Below are 24,256 nucleotides of genomic sequence, written 5' to 3'. Positions count from 1 at the left end.
ACTCCCAACAGAAACATCTCTTCAATTTCTTCTTCGTTATCAGACTTGAGGATAGTCCAGAGTTCAAATAGGATTCTGTTTCTCAGAAGTCTCCAAAGAGTTACCATATTAATACATGCAGATCTTATGGCTCCCTCTTTCTGAGTTGGTGCTCCTTCCTCTCCCTTTCATTGGCCTAGATAAAAAAAAAGCCTCATTGGGTCAATATGATCTTCGACTGAGGATCCCTCCATTCCTGGCAGTGAAGGAAACAGGAAATAATGAAACAAGTATTGAGAAACCTATGCAGTATGTTCCTTGGGTGAGGGACGTGAACAGTGGTGACCTAAGACACTGATGTGACATCACAAGACTAGTTAGACTATGCTTTAGGTGGCCTGCTCCATGCTAGGCAGCAATGCCAAGAGATGGCAACACAAGGCCAGAACAGCATTAAGATCTGGCTAAGGCTCCAGGAGAGAGATTTGCTTCTTTAAGGATGTTTCTTGACTCAAAAGTCTCTGAACTAGAAGCTGCCTAAAGTTCTGGTCAGTTATCTGATCCAGGCATATAAGCAGGTGCAGGGAACCTGGCAAGCTGGTTGTTAAAGCTCTACAAAGGGACAACAGCTGTACTCAGCATTTACTCCTTAAGCTGGGGAATAAAACATCAAGCTTACCAGCTATCCACAAATACTACTTGAAGCATTTCACCCTTGGTTGCCTGAGCAGTGGCAGTAAGCCCTTTGCTAGACCTGAAGAAAGAGGACCACAATTCCTAGATTTTGACTTGATGAATTTACTATGGTACATGGGGAAGATGGGTCAGATTCAGAGAAGCTGGATTTTTCTCTCAAGTAATTTTAGTCTCTTTAACAAAGCACACATGGCTCTACTCAACTAGTTGACAGAATTAGCCCTTTACCCCCAAGGCCTGACACTGTCCTCTGCTAGCGTTCTGTTTTACTGATCTTACATAAGGCCCCCCCAACTCCCCAGCTCCCAGCTGCTTCCTCTTATTTTTCCAGCTTCCTTGCCCCTCACCCAACCTCTCATTCCACTTTCTCTCCCCTTTCATTCAGCAGCGAATGCTCAGAGAACAGATGGCAAGTACTCAATTCAAGCCGCTGAAAATGTTCCTTGAGCATCAGGTACAAGGCAATCCCAGAAACAGGAATCCTGAGGGTTGCGATACACACTATTTCTGCCTTTTAGTGATTTACACTTTAGATGGGAAAGGCATAATATGCTTATTCTTCACATATGGAAGAATATCTTCAGACCAATTTATTAAAACTAAATTTATTAAATAAATAACCAGTTTATTATTTAAATGACTAGTTATACTTATTTATGTTTCTCAGGGACAAGAGGATTTTTTTTTGTTTGCATCAAAATTGACAACTTTTATTCCTAAAGTAATTTGTCCAGGACCTAAACAATACCTTTAGCAAAACTCACGAAGCCTTAGGAATCCCCCATATATATCCTATACAAAAGTTCATTTTGCTAAAGATCAGTCACTCTGATCACTTAAGCAAAGCATATGGAAGGATCCAAGTTGTTACTACAATCTGTGTTTAGCCCTCTCCCCAGAGAAGAGCTGCAAAAACTGAAAGGAAACCTTGACTACTAGAGGTAGGTTTGGGATTTGTTCCACAGTGACCTTAAAACTGCAAGAATTTTGGGATAGAAACTTACCTAGGAAACAGGGAGAGAGAAAAGGGCACCCCCAAATCCAAGAGCTCCAATCAGTAAAGTTTAATTTAGTCTCTCCTGGTGGCTCTAAGAGCCCTGGTAAACACCTGGTCCTAGAGATATTGCACGGATGATACCTAAAGAGAATCAGCAGATACAGACCAAATTCAGGCTGTGCTAATTCCAACCTAGAATGACATACTCAAGGTTTTGAAAGGCCAGCCAGGGACAACCCAGGGACTAACTTCCTAGTTCATAAAGGATTGTAATCAATTTGAAGACAAAACAAAGACCTCCTAATGTGGATTCTCTCCTTAGAATAATGGCTCATGAGTAGGACTATACCATAACTATTATCCTATTTCGGTAAACAAATATTTATCAAGCGTCTATTAAATGCCAGGAACTGTACTAGTCAGTCACTGGAATACTTTTAAGAATCTCCTCCAGTAGAAAAATCAAAACTTGAAAAGAAATATAGAACAGTTAGACGTTTATACAAAGTGCTTATAAGAGCACTGGGAAGGAAAATTTTAAAGGGTCTACTTGCTCTAATACTAAATGAGACTGCACCTCATTGGTTCTCACGTGATAGCTTTGACACTGAAGACTGTCATCTAGGGTTGCTGAATATCAAAACTAATGCTTAAGAGGCTGTATGCTCAGGGCTAAGTATAATCCAGACTGTTACTGCAAACTGGAAAGTGGAAAGTCACCACGCATTGGCTTTTAAAACTGGTAAAGTAATTCAATCCAGTTTTGTGTATCAGATCTATTTTGCTAATACAAATTTGTGTAAGTGTATACTCAGCTAACAAAACAAATGCATGTTTATAAACATTTACCCATTCTCAGAATCTTTTTTATGCTACTGTCTGTGGGGCTGCAGCCTAGTAAGAGTGACTGGTCAGGGTCTGGCTGCTATCTGACCTGCTATCCTTCTGTGGGGCCAGCCTGACCAGAGGGGGTCAAAAGCTTCTCTGATGCTAGTTGTGCACTGCACACTGGAAAGACCCACTTTCTTGCTGCTGGGCTCTGGGCCACGGCCACTCTGACAAGATTAACACCAGCTTTGAAACAGCCCCCACCAACTCGGATAAGAACATGGACCAAAGACAGCACCATGGGACACCCTGGTGGCATCAGGTGGACATTACAGGTGGCGATCACTTGGGGCAAAGACTTACCTTCCCCCCAACAACTTCCCCACTGGAAAAAGGTTGTCTTTTAAAAAAAAAAAAAAATCAATGTAGTAATAAAACAAACAGGAATTTGTCACTAGAAAACATAGATTCAATTTCTGGGCCTGTCACTTTAACATCTCTGAGCCTATTTCCTCAAACCCCAAAATAAGGCTAATAATATTTGAGAATTAAAAGGAGTCAAAACTACTTCATAAAACAACTACTTCCATTAAGAATGATGAAGTATTTGTCCCATGTCCTTGCATTTTTCCCTCCAAATTTTCCATTAAGAAGGTAGAAAGGGCATGAACCCTTTAAGTCACTACTTTGGAAATAAGCCTGATAGGAGGACCACACTGCATATCAGATCTAAGCTACGCAGTCCACCTGCCAAGGATTTCATGAACATACTTATTTATCCATAAACATTTATTAAGGTATGTATGTACTAACATACTGAGTATCTTGGAAAAAGTGTCAAAAAGTTATTAACATGGTCGTCGCTCTCTAAGAGTTTACCATGTAGCTGGGGGAAATAAAACACACATGAGACAACTAGACAACTTAATGGCAACATGCAAGTGTATGCATTATGTGACACTAAGTATGTTGAAGAAAAGCAAAGCAAAAATACAATGCAATTAGTCCAAGAATGCTTTTGTCTTTAGCTGATCATGAAGCGGTGGAAGAATTTTTAATGGCACAATCAATGTGGGTGCTTCTAAGACTTGTGGGTGTCTGCTAAATGTTTGCTGAGTCTCGGCTTTGAGAGAACTGCTTATGCTAGCTGATCCTCTATCAGCCTAAAGAGCAGGGTCAGGGTCCTGGAGTAATGTTAAGATGCCCAAACCAAGGAAATACTATCCAGTTTCTTCACTCTGTACGTGAATGCCTTTATAGATAACTACTACTAAAAAAGAACCAAAATAATTCAATCCCAACAAGAAATCTGTAGTTCTCACTGATACAGGACCACTAAATTGAGAGAGAATTAAAGGCTTCTTCTTTAAGAATCTCGCTTAAGTAAGAAAGATGGAAAAAGGAGACCCAGGAGAAAGCAGCAAGAGGGAACTCCTCTGATCTTCTAGGAGACAATGGCATCAATTCTTGAGATCTGTACTGAAAAGTGTGGCACATCTTGCAACAGAACAACTTTCTTTCTGGCTTTGCAAGATTGATTTTGGGGGCAACATTTACTTTTCCAATTATACTTGGCTTAGGCTCGCATTTAAGTTACAGTTGACCCTTGAACACAGGCTTGAACTGCACAGGTCCACTTATACGTGTTTGTTTTTTTCAGTACATATTACAATACTACACAACCCGCGGTTGTTTGAATCTAGATACATAACTGCACATACAGAGGGCTGACTGTAGTTATCTGGAAATCTTACACTGCGTGGAGGGTCACCCCTAACCCGGGCACTAAGGGTCAACAGTAATTTGCATTTCCTAGCTTCACATCTGAGGAATTATTTGATGCAATGTTAGGATTATTACTTTCTACAGTAATCTACCCAGTTACCCAACAGTTTGTAAAATAGGTTTCTATAGCACTTTGCTTTTAAGGAGTACTAAGTTCTTTCTCTTATCAACATTTATTAAACTTGGCCAAATGGAGGTGGGAGACAAATCCAAATAGCATTTTGAAGAACTCTATCTGGCAAGTAAACATTTGGCTCACTGGGAAATACAAATACGACAAAAATTCCACTGGGTAGAAAAAATTAACACAAAAATTTCAACAGTAATGAGATAAAATTGGGAGACTAAATGCATCACAGAGAAGAGAGCTATTATATGGGTTTAGAAGCTTGCTTTTTATAGTTTCAGAAATTAAATTTAACTTGATAGTGATAAGGATTTGAAGCTGCAGGGTGACTGCTAATAAGAGGGAAGGAGAAAAGTCTGAAAACATAAAATACACAAGTAAAAACAAGCATGGTCAGTAAAATATTTACCAGATCAGCCAGAGCAGGGGAAGATGTGATTGAAAATGGTGATAAATTGTAGACTGTAACCCATTGTTTCATACTAGGGAGTGACACTGTTTTAGGAAGATCAGATTTGATGGCCAGGATGAAAACGGGTCGGCAAAACCAGTTAACTAGTTTTTCATTACTTTATTAATGAATTTGGGTGCACAGACAAGGATGCCAGTATGGGAAACGAAGATGGGACACAAATCCAAACAGCATTTTGAATAACTCTATCTGGCAAGTAAACAGAATCTCTTTATCTAGCTCGTCGTAGATACAATGGTACTGTGGCTAAGAACTGGTTATATTAAGTCGCAGAACTTGACTCTCACCTTGCTGCATGTTTACTACCTAGTTTTAGAGGACAAATGAGTCATTTAAGATTTTTTTTGTAGTGCGCTTGCTGTACTGCTAACCAACATTCTACATTCCTAGTCTTATGCTGTGGACATCACTCTTATTTTGTAATTCAAGTTAAGAAAAAAAAAGTCTCCAAAAATTGTTAGAAACATACCAGGAGGTAAAAGGATGGAAAATGTCTTAATCTTACTTAGCTTCTTCTATAAGTATCAACTGAATAAGGACTTATTTCCAACTTGGAAATAAAAGAAACTGGGACTCTATTAACTGGTTACTTATTCAAGATACTCAGAAAGGGAAGTAATGTAATGTGAATTTCTAGGTTTCTCTTCAAAAGCAATTGAACTGAGTGTCTCCTCGGTGCACAGCATTGTGCTATGTACCTGGGAAGAAAGGGGATGAGGTTATGACCTGAAATATATATATATAAACAACTCACTGATAAAGGCAGATTGGCTTAAGTTTTAAGATACAGTAGAATACTCTTCAGGAACAATGATGAAGGACCAATTGTGCTTATTCAGTGACTATCATGTGCTAGACACTGTCTTGGTTCCTTATAAAGTAAAAACTCATGAATCAAGTAAGATGAGATAGATAAGTGGATAGAGCAAGCAAGGTAGGTGATAAATGCTATACTAGACATACACAAGGTTTTCTGCCAACACAGTACGATGGATGTTAGTTTTCAGAGAGGTGACTCTTGAGATTGAATATTCAAGGTACGTTGCACTTCTCTGAATGAAGAAGAGATGGACGGCACTGCAGAAGGAAGAAACAGGAGGACCAAATACAAGAAATGCTGGACAATGCCAAGTCCTGGGTTATAGAGTATAGCAGGGGGAAGGCTAGAGATCAGACTAAAAGGTAGGCCGGGGCCAGGTTACCAATGGCCTCAGATTTAGTCCAGGACTTCCAAGTCCTAGTTAAAGGCAAGTAGGTTGTCTTTTGTTCAACTGATGTAGCAGTCCATTCCTAAGGATTAAACCTTAATAAACACAACCTGAAAGCTTACCCCAAATTTACAAAGTCTCTCCTAATACCCAGCACTTCAGGGTAGAATTCTGCCATGCCATCTGGCACTTAAAACAATCTCCAGGTTTAGTCTTTTTATTTTATAAAGAGAATTCTAGATTTTCATTTGGGCAATTTAGGATTTATGGTCTCTCTTCACAAGTTAAATTAAGATAGCAGAGCTAACATTTTTAGAATTAAGGAAAGGCATAATCTAGTGCACTTTTAGTACTCTCAATCCAATTTGCAGCAAAGCTGCTAGTCAGCAACTACCTTCTGTAGCCTCATTTGCTGCAAAAAATTTGAGTTTAGCAGGCAAAGTAATCTCTACTTTGTAACCTTGATTCTATTTTCTCTTCTAAAATACCTTTATTTGTCCTAGAGTGTCTTATTCTTCAAAGTAGACAAGTTCCTAACATTTTTAAGGCAATTGCTCCCATATTGGTGTTGACTAAATTGGATCATCAAGTGAGCCTAAAACACTTTAATACAATATTCTTAGTGACAATAAACAGGAAGCCTGTGTCCTTTACATTTTTGCAATATAAAGTTGAAGGGAGGGTGGGAATGACAAATGCTAAAGTGTTAATTCCTAATAATTTTGGCTTTCTTAAAATAAAATGGCATTAAAGAAACATGTCAAGAGAAGTCAGTACTGACTTTCTGATCATAAGATACTCTGCCTATTGAAATAAGGCCTGCAGAACAGAAAAATAAGGCTAACCAACCTGATGAATAAACAGGGCTTTAAGGCACACTAACAATCATTGAAAGTCTCAGTAATGCCAAGAAATGAAGATTGGTATCACTCCCCAAAGTGTTTCACACCATAAAAACAAATGATAAAGGTTTCAGAAAGCATACTGCATTTTTATTTTATATGAACAATTTGGGGGCTAGATTGGGGGGGGGAGGCGCACACACATCTACTCCTGTACCCAATTCTTACACTCTGGCCTTACTATTCCATACCTGGAGATATACAAGGTAGGCAGAAAAACAAGCAGATTCACATCTCTTGCATTTTCTCCTAAGTCCCAGAACCTAGACAGTTTTCTGATTTACAGATTTACTCAAGTACTATTCAAAACCTAAATGAAAAGGGAAAGAATTCTGCCCAACAGATGGGGAGGCAAAGGTAAAGTTTCAGGAAAAAAACTTAGACCAAAAAACCCTAACTTTGGAGCTGATATAGAGGATTAATATGGTTTCCACCTTGCTGTATGGATTCTTTACCCTAGGGTATTTCCTGGTTGATTTTGTATCATAGCTCCCTCTAGTGGCTAAGTAAATTTCCCTAGCGTTTACTCAAATAGGGAGTGGAATAGACCATTGTAAAAAAAAAAAAAAACCCACAGAAACCCTAACAAGTCATAAGGCATTTGGCATCCCTACAAAATTAATGTTTGTTCAAAGTATATTTGGTGAGGATGAATAAAGCATTCTAGAAAAGCTCAGTTTCTACTATCTTCACATTGATAATTCTATTAATAATCGTAAAAGGAGTTAAAGGTATTTTAACCTGATGGTTGAATGTTAGAAATTTTTCTAAGAGATGAAGATGAAACACTCAGGATCTACTTTAAGTGTTTGTTCTGTTTCATTTGTGTTTTGCATACCTACCTAACTGGGAACGTCCTTATGCAAAGGCATGCTTGGCTTTTCTCTCCCATAACCCAGTGAGGCATCTATTTTGAAATGTTTATTATGAGATTATTTCTGCCTAAACTAACTTGTATTTGACAGAGACTACAGAAGCACCAAGCGACTTTTGTAATTAAAAAAAAAAAAAATCCTTCTCTCCTTCTATCCCTACAAAATCATAACCACATTCAAGGTTGTCGGGTATAGCTTTCAAAGTTATAAAGAAGCACCACCCCCCAAGTTGTCAACCACAAGAATAAGCTGGTTTAAGTATACCATAACTTCTTGGATCTATATTTAAAGCAAAAGTTTTTGCCAGGATTAATATTTATTCAACAGACAATCACGAGAGACACAATGAACAGATGTTTCCTTATAATCTCTTTACTTCATGCCAATCCCACCTTTTCCTATAGGATATTGATCAATGTTCCTGTAAAAAAAAAAAACAAACTAGAAAAAATTACCCCAAAATAGAGTATTCCACCAAATAAGATGGGATGGCAGAATATTTCCTTCAATGGAGTACAACTGATGAGTCCACCATAGCAACAGAACATAAAGAAATGTGAGTCATACCTTTTCTTGTGGCTGCTTCAGTCTAAAAAGACGGGGAACTTACAGCTCAATCAATAAAGGATCCACAGTAACCGGTTTGTTTTCATTCACATGCTCAAAACTACACAGAAGCTTTCGCTCTGTGTATCCTGTAACAGTTCTACAATCCCCTATCCGGAACTCTCTGGGGCAGATGTATTTGAAATTCAGAGCTTTCTGCACTTTATAAAACGCATATATATATCATATATAGACCCTTTATCACATAACACTCAGCAAAACCTATGGCAACTGACACATTTCTGCAGGAAGACAATTCAGTCACAGTTAAGTGCAAAACAAAGGCATGGATTTTGGTCACATTTTATATTCAATTTGCTCCACAACAAAAAACTTTGTTTTTGGAGTTTTGGGATAAAAGATTGTGAACCTGTTTTCTGCCTTTGCATTCTTCATACCATGACAGAAATAAGCTTAACCAAAGAATGGTTATAACAGAACTTAAGTCTAATAGTTTCTTTTCTTTTAATACTATTTATGGTAAATAGACATGACTTATTTTGTTTGCAATTTCATCACAACTTCACGTACAAAGTAAGCAAAAAGGCACACAGGAAATTCATCTTCACAGAAACTTGAAAGACCACCAGCCCTAATGAGCAAATATATTTCAAAGACAAAACTGAGAAAGTTAAAAATTCTAGAATCATATGGAACTTAAGCACTACGAGTGGATACACGAATAATGGAATATATTATTAAACTATAAAATTTAGGGGAAAAAAACATTTCAAATGAGGGAAATCTGTTCATATTCCAAAGAGTATCTTTTGTAAATTAATAAAATTCAGATCCCAAACAATTAGGAATCAGAAAATGGGTTTCTTACCTTTTGTTTCCAGAAGGATGTGGGCTGAACAGCAAGGTGGGTTACTCAATCTGACGTTATGAAAAATAATTGCTTCTTAGAGACTTAAGTTTTTCCTTGGTTAGAAAATAATAAACTAATTATAGGTCCCTACAATATCTAAGGGGACATAAATAGGGAGAAAAGGGGAAAATCCAAGACAGCTTTTTTAGTTCCAAAAGAGTGTGACTTTCTTCTAATAGCTGCTAATCTAGGTAGAGATTTAAGGTCCATTTCCTAAGACTGAAAAACAGCAAGTCTGCCTCACCCCTTACAGCATTTAGCTGTCTGGTCTTACTGAACTGGAAAACCTGCGTCCCTCTACCTTTCATACAGTTAAGTCCTCTCTAATCTTAAACAGCCTATATACTAGAGAAGTAATATTTTCTATCTCACTTCAGTCAGGGGTTGGAACTACTAACTTTTAGCAGAGCACATCTTTCAGTGTAGCTTAAATGCAATTTAAGCGATGGCAACTTAACTTTGCCAACTTTGAGCGATGGCAATTTTCATTTTGGTCCTGTTTCCAAAATATTCAATGAACACACAAATGAACCCAGGCTTGCTTAAGTCTAGTTCACGTTAATCTTTCCAAAATTAGTCATTAAAAAATGCCAATTGTATATTCTACAGATGAAACAGAACTTGTTTTACATGCCTAAGTCTGCTCTTGAACAGTTGTTTTGAATTCTCACATAACTAGAGTTACTCCTTTAATGAATCTATACCAAGTGTTTTGCTTACTTAAAATGGAATCCTAATTTTGAAGTTCCTATTCCTCCTCTTCCTCCTGACATTCCATAAGGTTCATTTAAATGTACTGGTTGGGCGGGTGACCTTATGCGAATCCCTTTGGGCCCATTTTCTCTACTACCAAGATTATTTCTAGTGTTTCCTAGGTTTGAAATTATGTCAACTGAACAGCAATCTTAAATTCTGCTTCCAAGTATAATTAACACCCAAGGGAAATGTTACGACTTAGCTATCTTTTGGGTGTAGAAAAAGAATGGTTTGATGGTTGTGACTAGCTATCAGGAAATCAGAACATTAGGAATTCTAAGTAAAAACCCCTCCCCAACTCTAAATTGAAAACTTAGCACCAAGGGGCTATTAGGTAAAGATAACAAAAACCAGTAGACTACAAGATGTAATCACTGCTTTGGTATGTTCTGGATACAGAATAACTTTATGGTTGAGAAGACTTCCAAGGCAAAATTCTAAACAATGCCCAGCTTTTTATTAGCAATAATTTACTCAAATAAGCAGTTAATCTTCTAGTGTGCTATTCACACTTCAAACAGAAAATGTAATTTATGTTAAGAATCCTAATCTGTACTGAGTTTAATACTTACCAACTTTTTAGATGAGTTTTATTGAGAAACTCAAAGGCTAACACCAACATTAATTTACTAGTCCTCACCCGATTTTGCACAAAATCCTATGCTGTCTAGATGATCACCAAAAATAAGTAGCTTCCATAAGCTTTTCATCATTTAAAAATCAAAGCTCTGAAGCTTATCCTTCAGAGACTAGATCACCCCCTCACTTACCATATTACATACACAATTGCCTTATTCTCATTTTTTATCTTCCCCTGAAGACTTTTTACAACAATTAACAGATGGCTAATACCATTTATTAGAACAGTCCTTTCAAGAACGTTTAATTTACTAACACATCAACACAAGAATCGGAATCTTATCAATTTAAAGTATTAACTGAGACTAGTCAACCAGTAAAAAATCTTACAAGAGGAAAAAGGACAACCATGCATAGTTTTTTTAAAAAAATGTTTATTTTTTCAAAGAAAAACGGCAATAGCCAATTGGAAACCTACTTAGTCTTCAACTCCAATTTTGTTTTCTTTAAATTTAGAAGTGACTTACTGATTTACTATTTTAAACAAACCCCCCCTTTCCCCTTTAAATGTTTACCATCTACTCGTGCTGAATCCTTCCAAGGAGATTGCTCCAGCGTATTATCTCCAGGTCCTCGCTTTGCTCCTTTTACCAAAAAATGCAAAACACAATTCCATCGTGCATCTTAAGGGCTCCAATCGTCAAAAATAGGAAAAAAAAAAAAATCTTTGGAATAGCCAATTAAGTTGAAAAAAAAAAAAAAAAAAAAAAAATCCACACGAATGCGGTTTGGTTGGGGCAGGAATCCACTCCTATGTTCCTGGTAATCTGATCCCGCTCCATGAATCCTTGTAATTCATCCTCCCTATCCTATCCACATTATGATTTGAATCCAATGATCCAGCTCCAAGGATTGGGATCCAGTGAGCCCTCTCCAATCCAAACCTTTATAACCAGCAAAACCAAAAAAGAGGAGGCAAAATGTTAGATACTGTAATCAAAAAAGGTTTCTGGGGAATGATGAGTTATGTCTGTCATCAGTTTAACAGATGTACATCAATAACTATCAAATTCCCCAAAACAAGTTTCTGAATGGTGTTCAGATAAATTTTAGAAACTTAATCATCATAGAGACTAATTGGAAGAAGCATTTTATATTTACAGTTCAACTGATAATGCCAACACTTGTTACTGTACAGCGTATTACAGGTTTTGTGGTTGCAAAATGTTATGTAGTTGAGAAGTTTACTGGTATTGCTACCCACCTAAGTCTAAACTAAATCTAATGCTCCCATCTGTAATTTAATTTGTAAATTAAAGTGTTTTAAACATGAGTCAATTATGAATATTAGTTTAAAGGAGAAGGTGAGACTTAAAAGTATTCCCAACTAGATTATCTACACCAATACGTTGGAACTCTATATTTTGCTTTCATTTTGTCTTAAAAAAAAATGAAGTAGCAACGCTATATCAGTCACACAGAGGACATGCAGATTTAGCAGTATTGATATTATACTCTATCCGGTTGGAATTAAAGACACCCTGTACCCACATGTACACCAACAGCAGGTCACACATTAACAGTTGTAACTAAGCATTGTGACAAATTAGCCAGTTCTTCCCACATTAGTCCCTATTAAAACAAAAAAGGGTAGGGAGCAAAATAAATTGTTACAAAATGGGCAACGTAATTTTGCCACAATTGCCAAGGTTTAAAGAGCAAAGCAATTGTAGCTAAAGGTAACTGCATAAGATGTTTGCAAGTGTTTTAAGGCAGATGTATAATCATTTTAAACCCTTGCCTTTTAGTATAAGGTCAATACTGCCAATTTCATCTGTGACAATAGCACTTGGAGTCATACCATTGCCTCCATTATTGATCTGATCCTCCTCAATCCTCCTTTTGACAATCCTAAAATGATTGAAATGTGCTCCACAATCCTTAATCCAAAGCATTCTTAATCCATCTCTTCAGATATGTCTACAGAAAGACACATGAAAAGCAAGATAAACATAAGAACTTCCCCAGGTAAGATAACCACAAACACCCCCAACAACCCAGTTCACACAAACCAGAGCAGAATAGACATTTACATAATATCACAGTCTGAAGAGCATGGAGAGTTAACTAAATTTAAACAATCCTGTCTATGACATCACTTAAAATACAATTTATCAGACATGAGGGGAATGTAGATGTTAGGAGCAAGGGGATATTACACAAGAATGCAATTCAACACTTTAGCCCATTCTGAACAAAACAGTTTGAATTAAAAAATGAAAAGATTGTACTGAATAAAGGAAAACTGTATACAACATGGGTTCTACAAAAAGTGTCACCAATCATCTTATGTACGAGAGCGAGATCTGCTATGACGGGGAGAATAGCGTGGTGATCCTCTGCTTCTCCTTGGGGAATAACTGCGACTCCTGCTGTTGCTTCTGCTACGGCTTCTGCTACGACTACGGCTTCGAGATCGAGATCTTCCATAACTTGGACTTCTGGGCCCATCAACTTTAACCCGGATGTAGGCAGTTTCTCCCTATTGAATAGACAGAACTTTCGATTGAAAGATCTAAGCTTTCACCTGTCTTCAGGCATGCTGAATACAACGTAACTTAAACCAGAGGCACTTTACTGGGTTTACTCGGACACCCTTGCCTGAATCTTACCTTCAAATTCCACTGTTAAGACCACCGTATCCAATTCTGGTCAAAGAAAAGAATAAGTGTATAACCTACCTCATGAGATCTAAACTTAGTGTTATCCAGTTTTCGAACTGCATAGGTCATATCTTCTTTCCGTACAAACTCCACGACACCAGTGCCATCTCGGTAAACATCAGCATAACATACATCACCTGCTTCACGCATGTGATCCTTCAAATCCTGCCAGCTTCCACTTGGAGGCAGTCCTGAAAAAGTTTTTTTTTTCAATACCAATTATCCTAAACTTCACATTAAACTTAAAATTTACATTTGAACAAAGATTACTTTAAAATTAACTATTATTTTTAACATCCTAGGTTAAGGAGCTGTTAAGATTCTAGAATCAAGAGCCCAAATTATTTGCAAAGTAAGGATCTTCATATTCTAGGTACCGCAACCTAATTTGGTAAATCTCAAATACAGTAATCCTTGTTTATTAAATTCACCCATGGGACTAAAATAGTTTAAGACCTGGCATGAAAACTTGCATTTGTCAAACTGGTCATGCAAGGAAAACTTTAAAATGGTTTCTGCCCCCTTTCATCAACTCGCACGGAACGGTCAACTCACCAGAGACAACCACTCTGTTTTCAGAACGCCTGGACGGGGGGCCATAGCGACCTCGGGGAGCCCCGCCACCTCCACCCCCGCCGCCGCCTCGGCCTGTACCACGGCCGCTTCGAGGAAACTCCACCCGCAGACGGTATCCATCGTAATCATAGCCGTCGCGACCATACACCGCGTCTTCCGCATCCCTGCGTGATCACAGAAGAGCAAAGCGGTAAGGGAAAGGACCGGGAGGGGCGGCTAACTCGGTCGGAGAGCTAGCGGCCCCCCGCACATGCGCACCGGGGGTGGAAGAGCCCACATGCGCTGCATAATAGGAATGGCCCCTCCCCCACCCAGAAGCACGCCAGGCTGCCGACCACTACGGCAGCCCTCGGCGCCTCAGTTTCCCGCTTCGAGCCTGCGAGTCGGCTCTGGGGACGTCCGGAGGGCCCAGCCACAACAGAAGCCTCGCCGACGCGGCTCCTCACTCCACTCTTGCATGGGCGACGTCTTGATCCCAACCTCAGAGCCCACCTCCCCGTTCTCTATGTGAAGGCCTTGGAGCCTTCCCCAACTACTCCAACCTATTTCCTCAAGACAGCAAGACCCTGACCGCCTCACCGCGGGTCCTCGAACTCAACGAAGGCGAAGGGCGGTCCTCCGCGGCGGTTCTTCAGATCGATGTCGCGGATAGCACCGTATTTGTAGAACACGTCCTCAATGTCCTTGGTTCGGATGTCTGGAGGTAAGTTCCCCACGTAGATGCGGCAATCGTTGTTCCCTGCCGGCCCACGAATCACACCACCTCCCGACATGGCGGCGACGAAAGGCGCGGACTCGAGGACAGGTCTTCCCACCAAGCCTAGCGAACAGCAGAGCGAGCCCACAGCTACACCACGTCTCCCGCGGCCCCTCCAAAATGGCGCCTTTATCAGCTCGGCGCACGGATATGGGGGGGAGGGAGGAAGAGAAGCGGGAGGAAGCAGTTATTTGATCTCACTACGCACGCGCAGAAGCGTAACGTATGCTGCGAAAGGGACGCTGGCGCACGCGCGACGTCACCCTCCGCGCAAAGGGAAAAAAAGTTCCCGCGTTCCCAATTTTGTGGAGAGGTTCGCGAATGAAGTGACCGGCTGAGTGGTAAAGATTAAATACAGGGCCCTCATAAAAGGGGTTATTAACCTCTGTTGAGTCCTAAAGAATAATCAGTTTCCCCAGGAATGGGTCTCTTAAAGCAACGGCGCCCTGAAAGGATTTGGTGAAACCTAGCCGAGAGCTTTGTCCCACCATGCTCTGCGGTGTTAACGGCCTTTGGCGGGAAAGACTCACGGGGGCGGAGTCTAAGGGGGCGGGACCGGGCGGTTGCTCCGGAAACGGGGGCGTCCTTGGAGAGTGCGCCTAGTTCAGGAGCTAAGTTGACTGTGATTCAATGAAGAGCCAAGCCGTGACTTTGTCTTTCCGCCCCATCTCCTGCGAACCGGCCGTGGGCTGCTTACATAAGTGTCTCATGGAGGGGAACCCAGCTTAGATTCCGTAGTAAATAGTATACACTAAGTTCCGTTCCACCTTCGGTTCAGAACCGAGCTTTGTATATAGCTCAATTAAACACTCCTTGTGCTAGTGGCGGTGATTCGTGCTCTGACCAGTCATTGGTGGTACCTGCCACCCAGGACCCAGACCTCTGCTTCTCTCTTCAACAGCCTATCGCTAGGCCCGACGCAGCGGAAAGGTCCAGTGAAGGTTGCAGAATGAATTGTGCCTGTTATTTTTCCAACCGCTTTCAAAGAACGAGAAAAAGTGCTCCTGCCTCTGTGTATTGTAGAATCCTGAAGTTCCTTCCTTTTTTTGAAGTCATTACCAGGCTTCTCAAGTAATATGAATGAGCACAATGAATGTGTGAGGACTACTGTGACCACTGGAGACCACAATTGCTGCTCAGGACTGATCCTGGTAGCATGCTGGTCCAGGGAGATAAGAACTTTTTGCATTTTTTCCTCAGAGACATCTGAAATCTAGATTTTTCTATGAAATGCTGGGGTTTTTAAATATTAGTGATGAATTCAAATTAAAAAACAACAACAACAACCCCGCAGTCATAAATATGCTAAAACAGATCTGCACCCTAGGTGTAAGGATGTTTTTTTTCATATTATGTATTTATTTGCAACTCCCTCTCCCCAGGGATGTTAGGCAGTTTACAGAGATACCATAAAACATTACTAAAAGTGGATGGAGAAATCATGGGGAAAATAAGGGAGGAGGATTAAAATGAAGGCATCGATAAGGTTAGTACACAAAATGCCTGCAGTAATAATTTGGTGAGTTCCTAGAGGTGGACTGCAAATTTGCCTGTGGCCATCCCGGAAGTCACAGTAAAGAAGGGAACACAGTATGTTCAAAATCCAAAGTGCCTTTGAAATAAAAAAAAATAGATTGTTTAGGAGAAGGGCATGTTTTCAGTTCTGAAAGTTAATTGAATGTATTTCACAAATGTTTCTAGTAATCCCCAAATACAAATTTAATTTGCTCCTCAACAGATCCATAGAGGATCTTTGGTAATCCTTGAAATCTCTTTGGTGGTTTCCAAAATTATGAGTATATGTACATGTGCTTTTTTGACTGTCCTTTAGCTCAGGGGTCCCCAATCCCCGGGCCGAGGACCAATACTGTTCGTGCCCAGGCTGCACAGCAGGAGATGAGAGATGAACGGCAGGCGAGTGAGCAAAGCTTCATCTGCCACTCCCCACCGCTCCCCATCGCTCGCATTACCGCCTGAACCTTCCCCCCCACCCCCCCACGAAACTGGTCCCTGGTGCCAGAAAGGTTGGGGACTGCTGCTTTAGCTCATCCTTCTATGACATATTTTTAAACTGAGCTTTCAATTTAAAGAAAGAAGACCCTGGGAATTTCCTGGAGGTCCAGTGGTTAGGACTTCTTCCTTCCACTGCAGGGAGCACGGGTTCCATCGTTCCATCCCTGGTCAGGGAATCCCACATGCGCGGTGTGGCCAAAAGAAAAAAAAGAGAGAAGACCCTGATAATTTTTCAATGAGAAGCGGACCAAAAGGACACTATTTCAACAGATTTATTCAGTTTCTAGCACTATCCTACTTGGTTAGCAGCAGAAGAGATGAGAGTTTTTGAAGAATTCCAGGCACATCATATATTGGTTCTTACATTCAATATTTATTTACTGAGCACATTTTCTCTCTAACTTTATCCATCCATTTATGATTATTCAGATTCATCTGCTGATTAATATTAAGTCAGTAATAAGTGATTTAAACATAGGTGCTTTTAATTTCAAGGCATTTTCATTCCAGAAAAATAAGAAAACCATGAATTTGCTTTGATTTATTCTTTTTTTGTGTGTGGTACACTGGCCTCTCACTGCTGTGGCCTCTCCCGTTGCGGAGCACAGGCTCTGGACGCGCAGGCTCAGCGGCCATGGCTCACGGGCCCAGCCGCTCCGCGGCATGTGGGATCTTCCCAGACCGGGGCACGAACCCGTGTCCCCTGCATCGGCAGGTGGACTCTCAACCACTGTGCCACCAGGGAAGCCCGCTTTGATTTATTCTTGTCCAATTCAATGCAGTCATTTCTGATTCTGTTCAGTTCAGAAGAATACAGGGTAAAATTTAATAGAGAGTGAATAGGACATTCTTGTTTCTCTTTGGCCTATTTTACTGTGTTTGAGTGTAACCACATTGTAGGTTCTGGGGTCTCTTGTAACCGAAAGTGGGGTTCGGCTACTCACCGCTCAAAAGCCAATAAAGAGCCCAGGTTGGTGGAAAGGAAAGTTCGCTTTATTTTGGATGTCGGTGACTGTGGGGGAGGGTAGATGCCTGTCCAAAAGGCGGACTCCCCCCACCCCCCCGACAATTGGGGCAAGAGCTTTTATAGACAGAGGGAGAGGGCTACATGCAGAAATAATACAGTCAGCTCTGACAGTCGTCTTGAAATTGGTCATCAGTGGTCTTACCAGTGTCATCTTGATTGTTTTAGGTACAGTTAATCTTCAGTTCCAGGTTCGGTTTGTTTCCATTTCTTTGAGGCCAGTTCTCGGAATTGTGGCAGCTTATGTCACGGCTACAGCCTGGTCATCATGTAGTTAACTTCTTCCACCTGGTGGGGGCTTCATTATCTGTAAGACAGATCACGGGATGTATTATCTATAGCCCTGAAGGAGGAACTAAAGGTCCTTGACTATGCTTAATGACTAAACTATTATTATTTGGTCCTCCTCTGTTTTCTTTTGTTTCTGCATTTTCTCACTTCTCTGATTAAACTTATCCTTTGGCTAAAGTTTTCCACGGACAAAAGGCAGGCTGGGACTTCCTTGGTGGTGCAGTGGTTAAGAATCCGCCTGCCAATGCAGGGGACAGGGGTTTAAGCCCAGGTCCGGGAAGGTCCCACATGCCGCGGAGCAACTGAGCCCGTGCACCACAACTACTGAGCCTGTACTCTAGAGCCTGTGAGCCACAACTACAGAGCCCATGTGCCACAACTACTGAAGTCCACATGCCTATAGCCTGTACTCCGCAGCAGGAGAAGCCACCACAATGAGAAACCTGCGCACCGCAACGAAGAGTAGCCCAGCCCCCGCTCACCGCAAGTAGAGAAAGCCCACGTGCAGCAATGAAGACCCAACGCAGCCAATAAATAAATAAATAATTTTTAAAAAGGCAGGCTAAGGACATGGGTGCGGGAGGGGCAAGGACCATAGGGTCCTGGTCTATTTCACTATGACAAGGTCAGGGTGTAGCAAGAAAAGTCTGGATGGCTGTTTATCAAGGTCTCCTTGGGTGACATTAGCTTGCAAATTATTACATTTAAGGGTATGACTTATACTATCAGTGTCCCAGAGTAGATTGGCATGTTTTAATCCACAAGAGTGAAAAACAAGAAAGCAAATAAACCAAACCATTTGTTCATTTGTTGGGGGGTAAAGCAGATTCATTTTTGATAACCATGATGTTCAAATTGTACACACCAAGAAAACTTTTTTTTTTTTTTTTTTTTTTGCGGTACTCGGGCCTCTCACTGCTGTGGCGTCTCCCGTTGCGGAGCACAGGCTCCGGACGCGCAGGCTCAGCGGCCATGGCTCACGGGCCCAGCTGCTCCGCGGCATGTGGGATCCTCCCGGACCGGGGCACGAACCCGTGTCCCCTGCATCGGCAGGCGGACTCTCAACCACTGTGCCACCAGGGAAGCCCCCAAGAAAACTTTTTGTCAGGTCTGGAAAGCAAATCAGGCAGTTTCTTAGTAAATAAGGAATCAAAACAAAATGAGGTGAATCTCTTTGAGAGATGTCTCATTCAGATCCTGGTGAAACCCGATAAATGATCCCTGCCGCACGGCAGAGTGTACCTCTTCAAAGACAGGAAGATTCATACCCTCTGGATCTTGCATCTCTGTTCCCTAAATAGTACTGGGTAAAGATTGGCAATTCTCTTTCTGTAGGCTAATCTTCATGCAAACTTTTCTCTGAACAGTGTACTATACAATTGATTAGATCTTTGCTGACCAGATTACAGCCACTTCGTTTTGCCTCCTGAGATTACCTCCTCATCTTAATTAGGGCTTTAGAGTGTTTCTAAACTCCTCAGTTATGCAGTCACAGTTAGTTTTATGGATTGCTCTCACAATTCATTAAGTATGGATTTTACCAGTTTAATTCTTAGAAGCTGCCTATTTCAACACTGTTGCTGTGTATGTAAAGTTACTTCTGCAAAAAGAAACTTTTTAAATGCTTTCGATTCAATCCAGTAAGTTTAAACTAGTGTAAGCACTATACTGTACCCTGTAAATAATTACTTGGGGAAAAAAGGAAATTCAAAGAGTTAGTTACCGTGAGGGTTGAAATCACAAGAACCAGTTTTTCAGTGATTTTCCTAACACTTAAATCGACTGTGGTGATGGTTACACAAATCTGTAAATATACCAAAAACCATTGAATTGTACAAGTAAAGCAAGTGAATTGTATGGTATGTAAATTATAACTCAATAAAAAAATTTTTTAATGACTGGGGAAAAAATATCTCCACAATCAGCAAAATCACTCTCCAGTACCATTCCTCTAAAGGTGTTATTAAGGCTTGGAGGTGTTCTAGAGTAATTTGCACTGAAATATGCCTTCCCTAATCTGGAAATTCTGTTTTCAGTATTTGTGTATCAATCCCTACTGTCATTTCTGGGGATAACTGTTAGCTTTACTAGGTAAAGAGACACAAAGATTAGGAGTACTTAATTCAGTCGTGAATAGCAGTTACTTCCAGAGAGTGTTCACTTGCATAGTTCTCTATTCCCTTGTTCCACCTGTTTAGTGATTAATATTCTCTGAAAAAGGAAGAAATATTAATAGTGTATCTTTTTATTTCATTTATATTTGTCTCATCTTCCCTAGTAAACTAGGTTGAGGACAGATTTTTGCTGTAATTCCCTTTACTACCAGTACATTTTCTGTTAAAATGAATATTATTGACTATTTCCTGACTGCTCTTTGAAAATAGTGGGACTTTAGATGAGCAGAATGTTGTTTCTATGGAAACTGTATCATGTTTCTGTCAGTGGATAGACACGATGGGTACAAGGATTGTTTTTCATTTCACACTGTAATAATGATAGCCACTTTTCAAGCCCAAGTAAATCATCTAATAATATAGTCTTGGTAATCTTATTTTAGGATTGGCCTCCCTCATTCTTTGATTCTTCTTGTTTTGTTTTTGGCTAATTCTGCCCATCTTTACTGTCCTGTTATGGATAACAATAACATATGATTTTGCCAGAAAACAGCTCTCAAGATGATCTGTTACAAAGAGATATATTTTTTCCATGTCTCCTTCTCTTCCTATTATTACTCCCTCTCTCCCTCTTCTTGCTTAAGTTCTTTCTCTTAAAAATTAAAACACCAAATCATCATATTGTACATTTCTTAATTGGAGTAAATGGCTGTTTAAAGAATTATAATAGGGCTTCCCTGGTGGCACAGTGGTTGAGAGTCGCCTGCCAATGCAGGGGAAACGGGTTCGTGCCCCGGTCCGGGAAGATCCCACATACCGCGGAGCGGCTGGGCCCGTGAGCCATGGCCGCTGAGCCTGCGCGTCCAGAGCCTGTGCCCCGCAACGGGAGAGGCCACAACAGTGAGACGCCCGCGTACCGCAAAAAAATAAATAAATTTAAAAAATAAAGAATTATAATAAAAATATGGCAGATGTCCTTTATTTGCTAAAAATGCTACTTTTTTGGCAATTTTATCTTATACTATGAGTCCTATATAAGTGTTAGCTATTAGTAGTAGCAGTAGTAATGGTATTATATGTTAATGCGGCTGTCAAGTATATTAGAAATAATTTCAATAAAAAATTTTTTATTTGAAATTTTGAGAGTATGACTGTTTTTTCCCCCTTTATTGTTTTAAAAGTTAGATTAGCTGAAAACTCTCAGAATTACTTTTCTAAATTTGCTTGTGGAGTTGAGTAGTTGCAACATAGAATACATGGCCCACAAGCCTAAAATATCTGGCCCTTTACAGAAAAAGTTTGCCAACCTCTGGCCAAGAGGGAAAAACCTACTTCTGTAATTTTTGCCTAAACCTAATTTATAAATTCAGTTTTGTCATGTTCTTTCTCTAGTAGGTGTTTTTGATGGGTAGTATATTGTTAATAGTTGTAAACATAAGTAATACACTTCTTCAAATGGCTGCTTCAGCAGCCATTACTACAGTGTAATGCTAAGGTAACCTGCCAGCCTGCCCAGCCCAGAAGGGAAGGTGCTGCTCTGTTCCAACCAGTTGCATTTTTTTGTAGTCTCATTGGCTCAAAATTGCTCGTCGTAAGAGTGCAGGTTTCTGTAATTGTTCTTGCATTGACGCAATGTCGTATGCAAAGAGTCCATACAGGTTCTGTTCTAAGTAAGTATCTGTTAATGTCCACTCACTGTGGAATTTGTAGATAAATTTCCAAAATTTGCAGATTGTGTTCCACAATTCCGGGAGCCCAGCAGCTTTCAGGCTGGTGCTAGTACCACCACTCTGGCCCGAGAGGACTGCTAGATGCGGATACCTGTGTAGTCTACAATCTAGACCCATGCCCATGGGATCTTTCTTTGTCTGGCTCCCACCTGCCTCCATGTGGTCAGGATCTCACCAGCTGCAATTCCTTCCAAGTTAATTTCTACTCTTTGTAGAATCCAGACTCCAGGGGAGGAAAAGTTCTTTCCCTTAATTTAGAGTCTCCATTTCCTGTCTTGGGATCTATCTTTATATAAGACAAGAATGAGAATATTTGCTTCTAAAGAAATTTCCTCTCTTTTCTGCAGGAATATAACCTCTCCCTCTGCCTCCTTATGGGCCAACATTGATATATTTTCCAAAGTCTGGATTGTTCACAATTAATACCACATGTAGGACCTTCTCACTGCATAGTCAAGGTTGAACCTCATCAGCCAAACATGGTCCAGTACATTTTTCTTTTTCCAGTTTCAGTTCTTCTAGTAAGTGATGAAAAACAAGTTTGAACATCCTTTATGTGGTCTCCTGGATCTGTTTCTGATATAGTGCAAGACACAGCTTAAACAGTAACACACATCCCCACGAAAACATATCTACATCCATATAGAGATAAGTATTTCTGTCTATACATTCCTAATCCCCCATAATTTGCCATGGTATAACATGTGTTTGCCAGAAACAATGATTTACATGCCCAAGTATTGATAATATATTCAGCTTCTCAGTCTAAAATATCTGCTGTCAGAAAGCTTTCTTTATAATTTTTCCCAAGGTAAGTGGGTGTTATTTTAAATTTGTGCAACTGGAGAGCCCCATTAGGTAGGCTTCCTAACATAAAAGAAAAGAAACAGTCTAAAGGATTATTCATATCTTCCACCTTTATAGATACAGTAACTGCTTATCACCTTAAAATGTGTTTTCCTAGCTTCAACTAAATCCAGGTTTTAAAAAAAACGATATTTCTGTGAATGTTTTATCAAGTCACAATTCTAGAACGTTTCTTATAAATTCTTAGTTTGCAAGTAAATATATAAATATTAGGGACTCTAGTTACAGTTCCCATCTGACAATGTACTTTTAAAAAAAATTTTATTTTATTTATTTATTTTTGGCTGCACTGGGTCTTCGTTGCTGCGCGCGGGCTTTCTCTAGTTGTGGCGGGGGGGGCTACACTTCGTTGCGGTGCACAGGTTTCTCTCATTGCGGTGGTTTCTCTTGTTGCGGCGCACGGGCTCTAAAGTTCAGGCCCAGTAGTTGTGGCACACAGGCTTAGTTGCTCCGCGGCACGTGGGATCCTCCTGGACCAGGGCTTGAACCCATGCCCCTGCACTGGCAGGTGGATTCTTAACCACTGTGCCATCAGGGAAGCCCCCTGACAGTGTACTCTTAAAGTTCTCTAATTGCCCTTAAGAGAATATAATTGTCTCTCCCCAGTCAAGGAGACTGTCTCTCAACCTCTGTGACTTTGAAATTCCACCAAAAATAGCCCCCTTTTGATATGAGCTGTATAAGCAGGGCTAGACCAAGCTATTTTTCCCCCTCCCCCCAAGATGACTTGTAATTTGGTGTCCCTTCAAACTGATATTCTTTAGTTTCTCAACTATGATTTAAATAGATTTAAAAGATTTTCTCAATTAAAAAAAAGAACAACAACAAAAAAGAATATATTTCTTTAGACGTTTATGCACCAATTTGTATGCAACTATTTGAATGCCAAAGCCATGCCCTGACCGACTCATGGTCTTTCCTGCAGAGCTTCAAGCACTTTTGAGCCTTTGTCTTAAGTAAAAGTAAGTACTTGTTCGGGGATGGTATAAAATAGTAGAGACTCTCACTAAGCATGATTTGCACTGTACCATTTATTAAAGTGGTTTTCAAAGTTTACGACACTGTATTTAAAGACACCTATACCAACCAACTTGTTAGGTAATGCTTCAATAATAAAACAACCCCCCATATCTCAGTGGCTTAGCAAAATAGCCAGGTTTTACTTCTTGCTTATGTTACTTCTTGGCAACTAGGGGTAGGCAGAGGCACTTCTCTGCATATCTTATTCAGGAATCCGGAAATCTGGTATGTTTATGGTGGAAAGTTGTGCTTTGAACAAGACGGGTTTTTGTTTAAATCTCCTATACCATTTACTACCTGTGTGATCTTGCATAACTCCCTTAATCTACTTAAGACTCTGTTTCTTCATCTGTAAAATGGGGGATAATAATAGTACTTCTGGGGTTGTTGTGAAGATTAAATGAAATAACGTGGAAATCAACTAGTGGTAGAGTGCTCTGCACACAGGTTTTCAATAATT

The 24,256-nt window shown here is 40.2% G+C and overlaps 1 protein-coding gene and 1 long non-coding RNA gene across 2 annotated transcripts; both read right to left on the bottom strand.

The window, feature by feature from the left end:
• Positions 1–8,255, bottom strand: LOC136793221 (uncharacterized). Its single transcript, XR_010838223.1, has 3 exons — positions 2,864–8,255; positions 1,680–1,813; positions 1–175 (listed from the first exon to the last, which is right to left on the bottom strand). It is a non-coding gene; the product is annotated as an uncharacterized lncRNA (long non-coding RNA).
• A 4,462-nt stretch (positions 8,256–12,717) lies between these two features.
• Positions 12,718–14,934, bottom strand: SRSF1 (serine and arginine rich splicing factor 1). The gene is made up of 4 exons (XM_059047778.2): positions 14,560–14,934; positions 13,960–14,144; positions 13,423–13,595; positions 12,718–13,223 (listed from the first exon to the last, which is right to left on the bottom strand). Exons 1-4 carry the CDS (start codon positions 14,751–14,753, stop codon positions 13,029–13,031), a joined length of 747 nt encoding a protein of 248 aa, XP_058903761.2. The 5' UTR covers positions 14,754–14,934; the 3' UTR covers positions 12,718–13,028.
• Between the last annotated feature and the right edge of the window lie 9,322 nt (positions 14,935–24,256).

This window comes from Kogia breviceps, chromosome 19, assembly GCF_026419965.1.
Source record: "Kogia breviceps isolate mKogBre1 chromosome 19, mKogBre1 haplotype 1, whole genome shotgun sequence".
Taxonomy (NCBI): domain Eukaryota; kingdom Metazoa; phylum Chordata; class Mammalia; order Artiodactyla; family Physeteridae; genus Kogia; species Kogia breviceps.
Note: the sequence above shows the minus strand (reverse complement) of the source record. Positions and strands in the feature narration are given on the sequence as shown.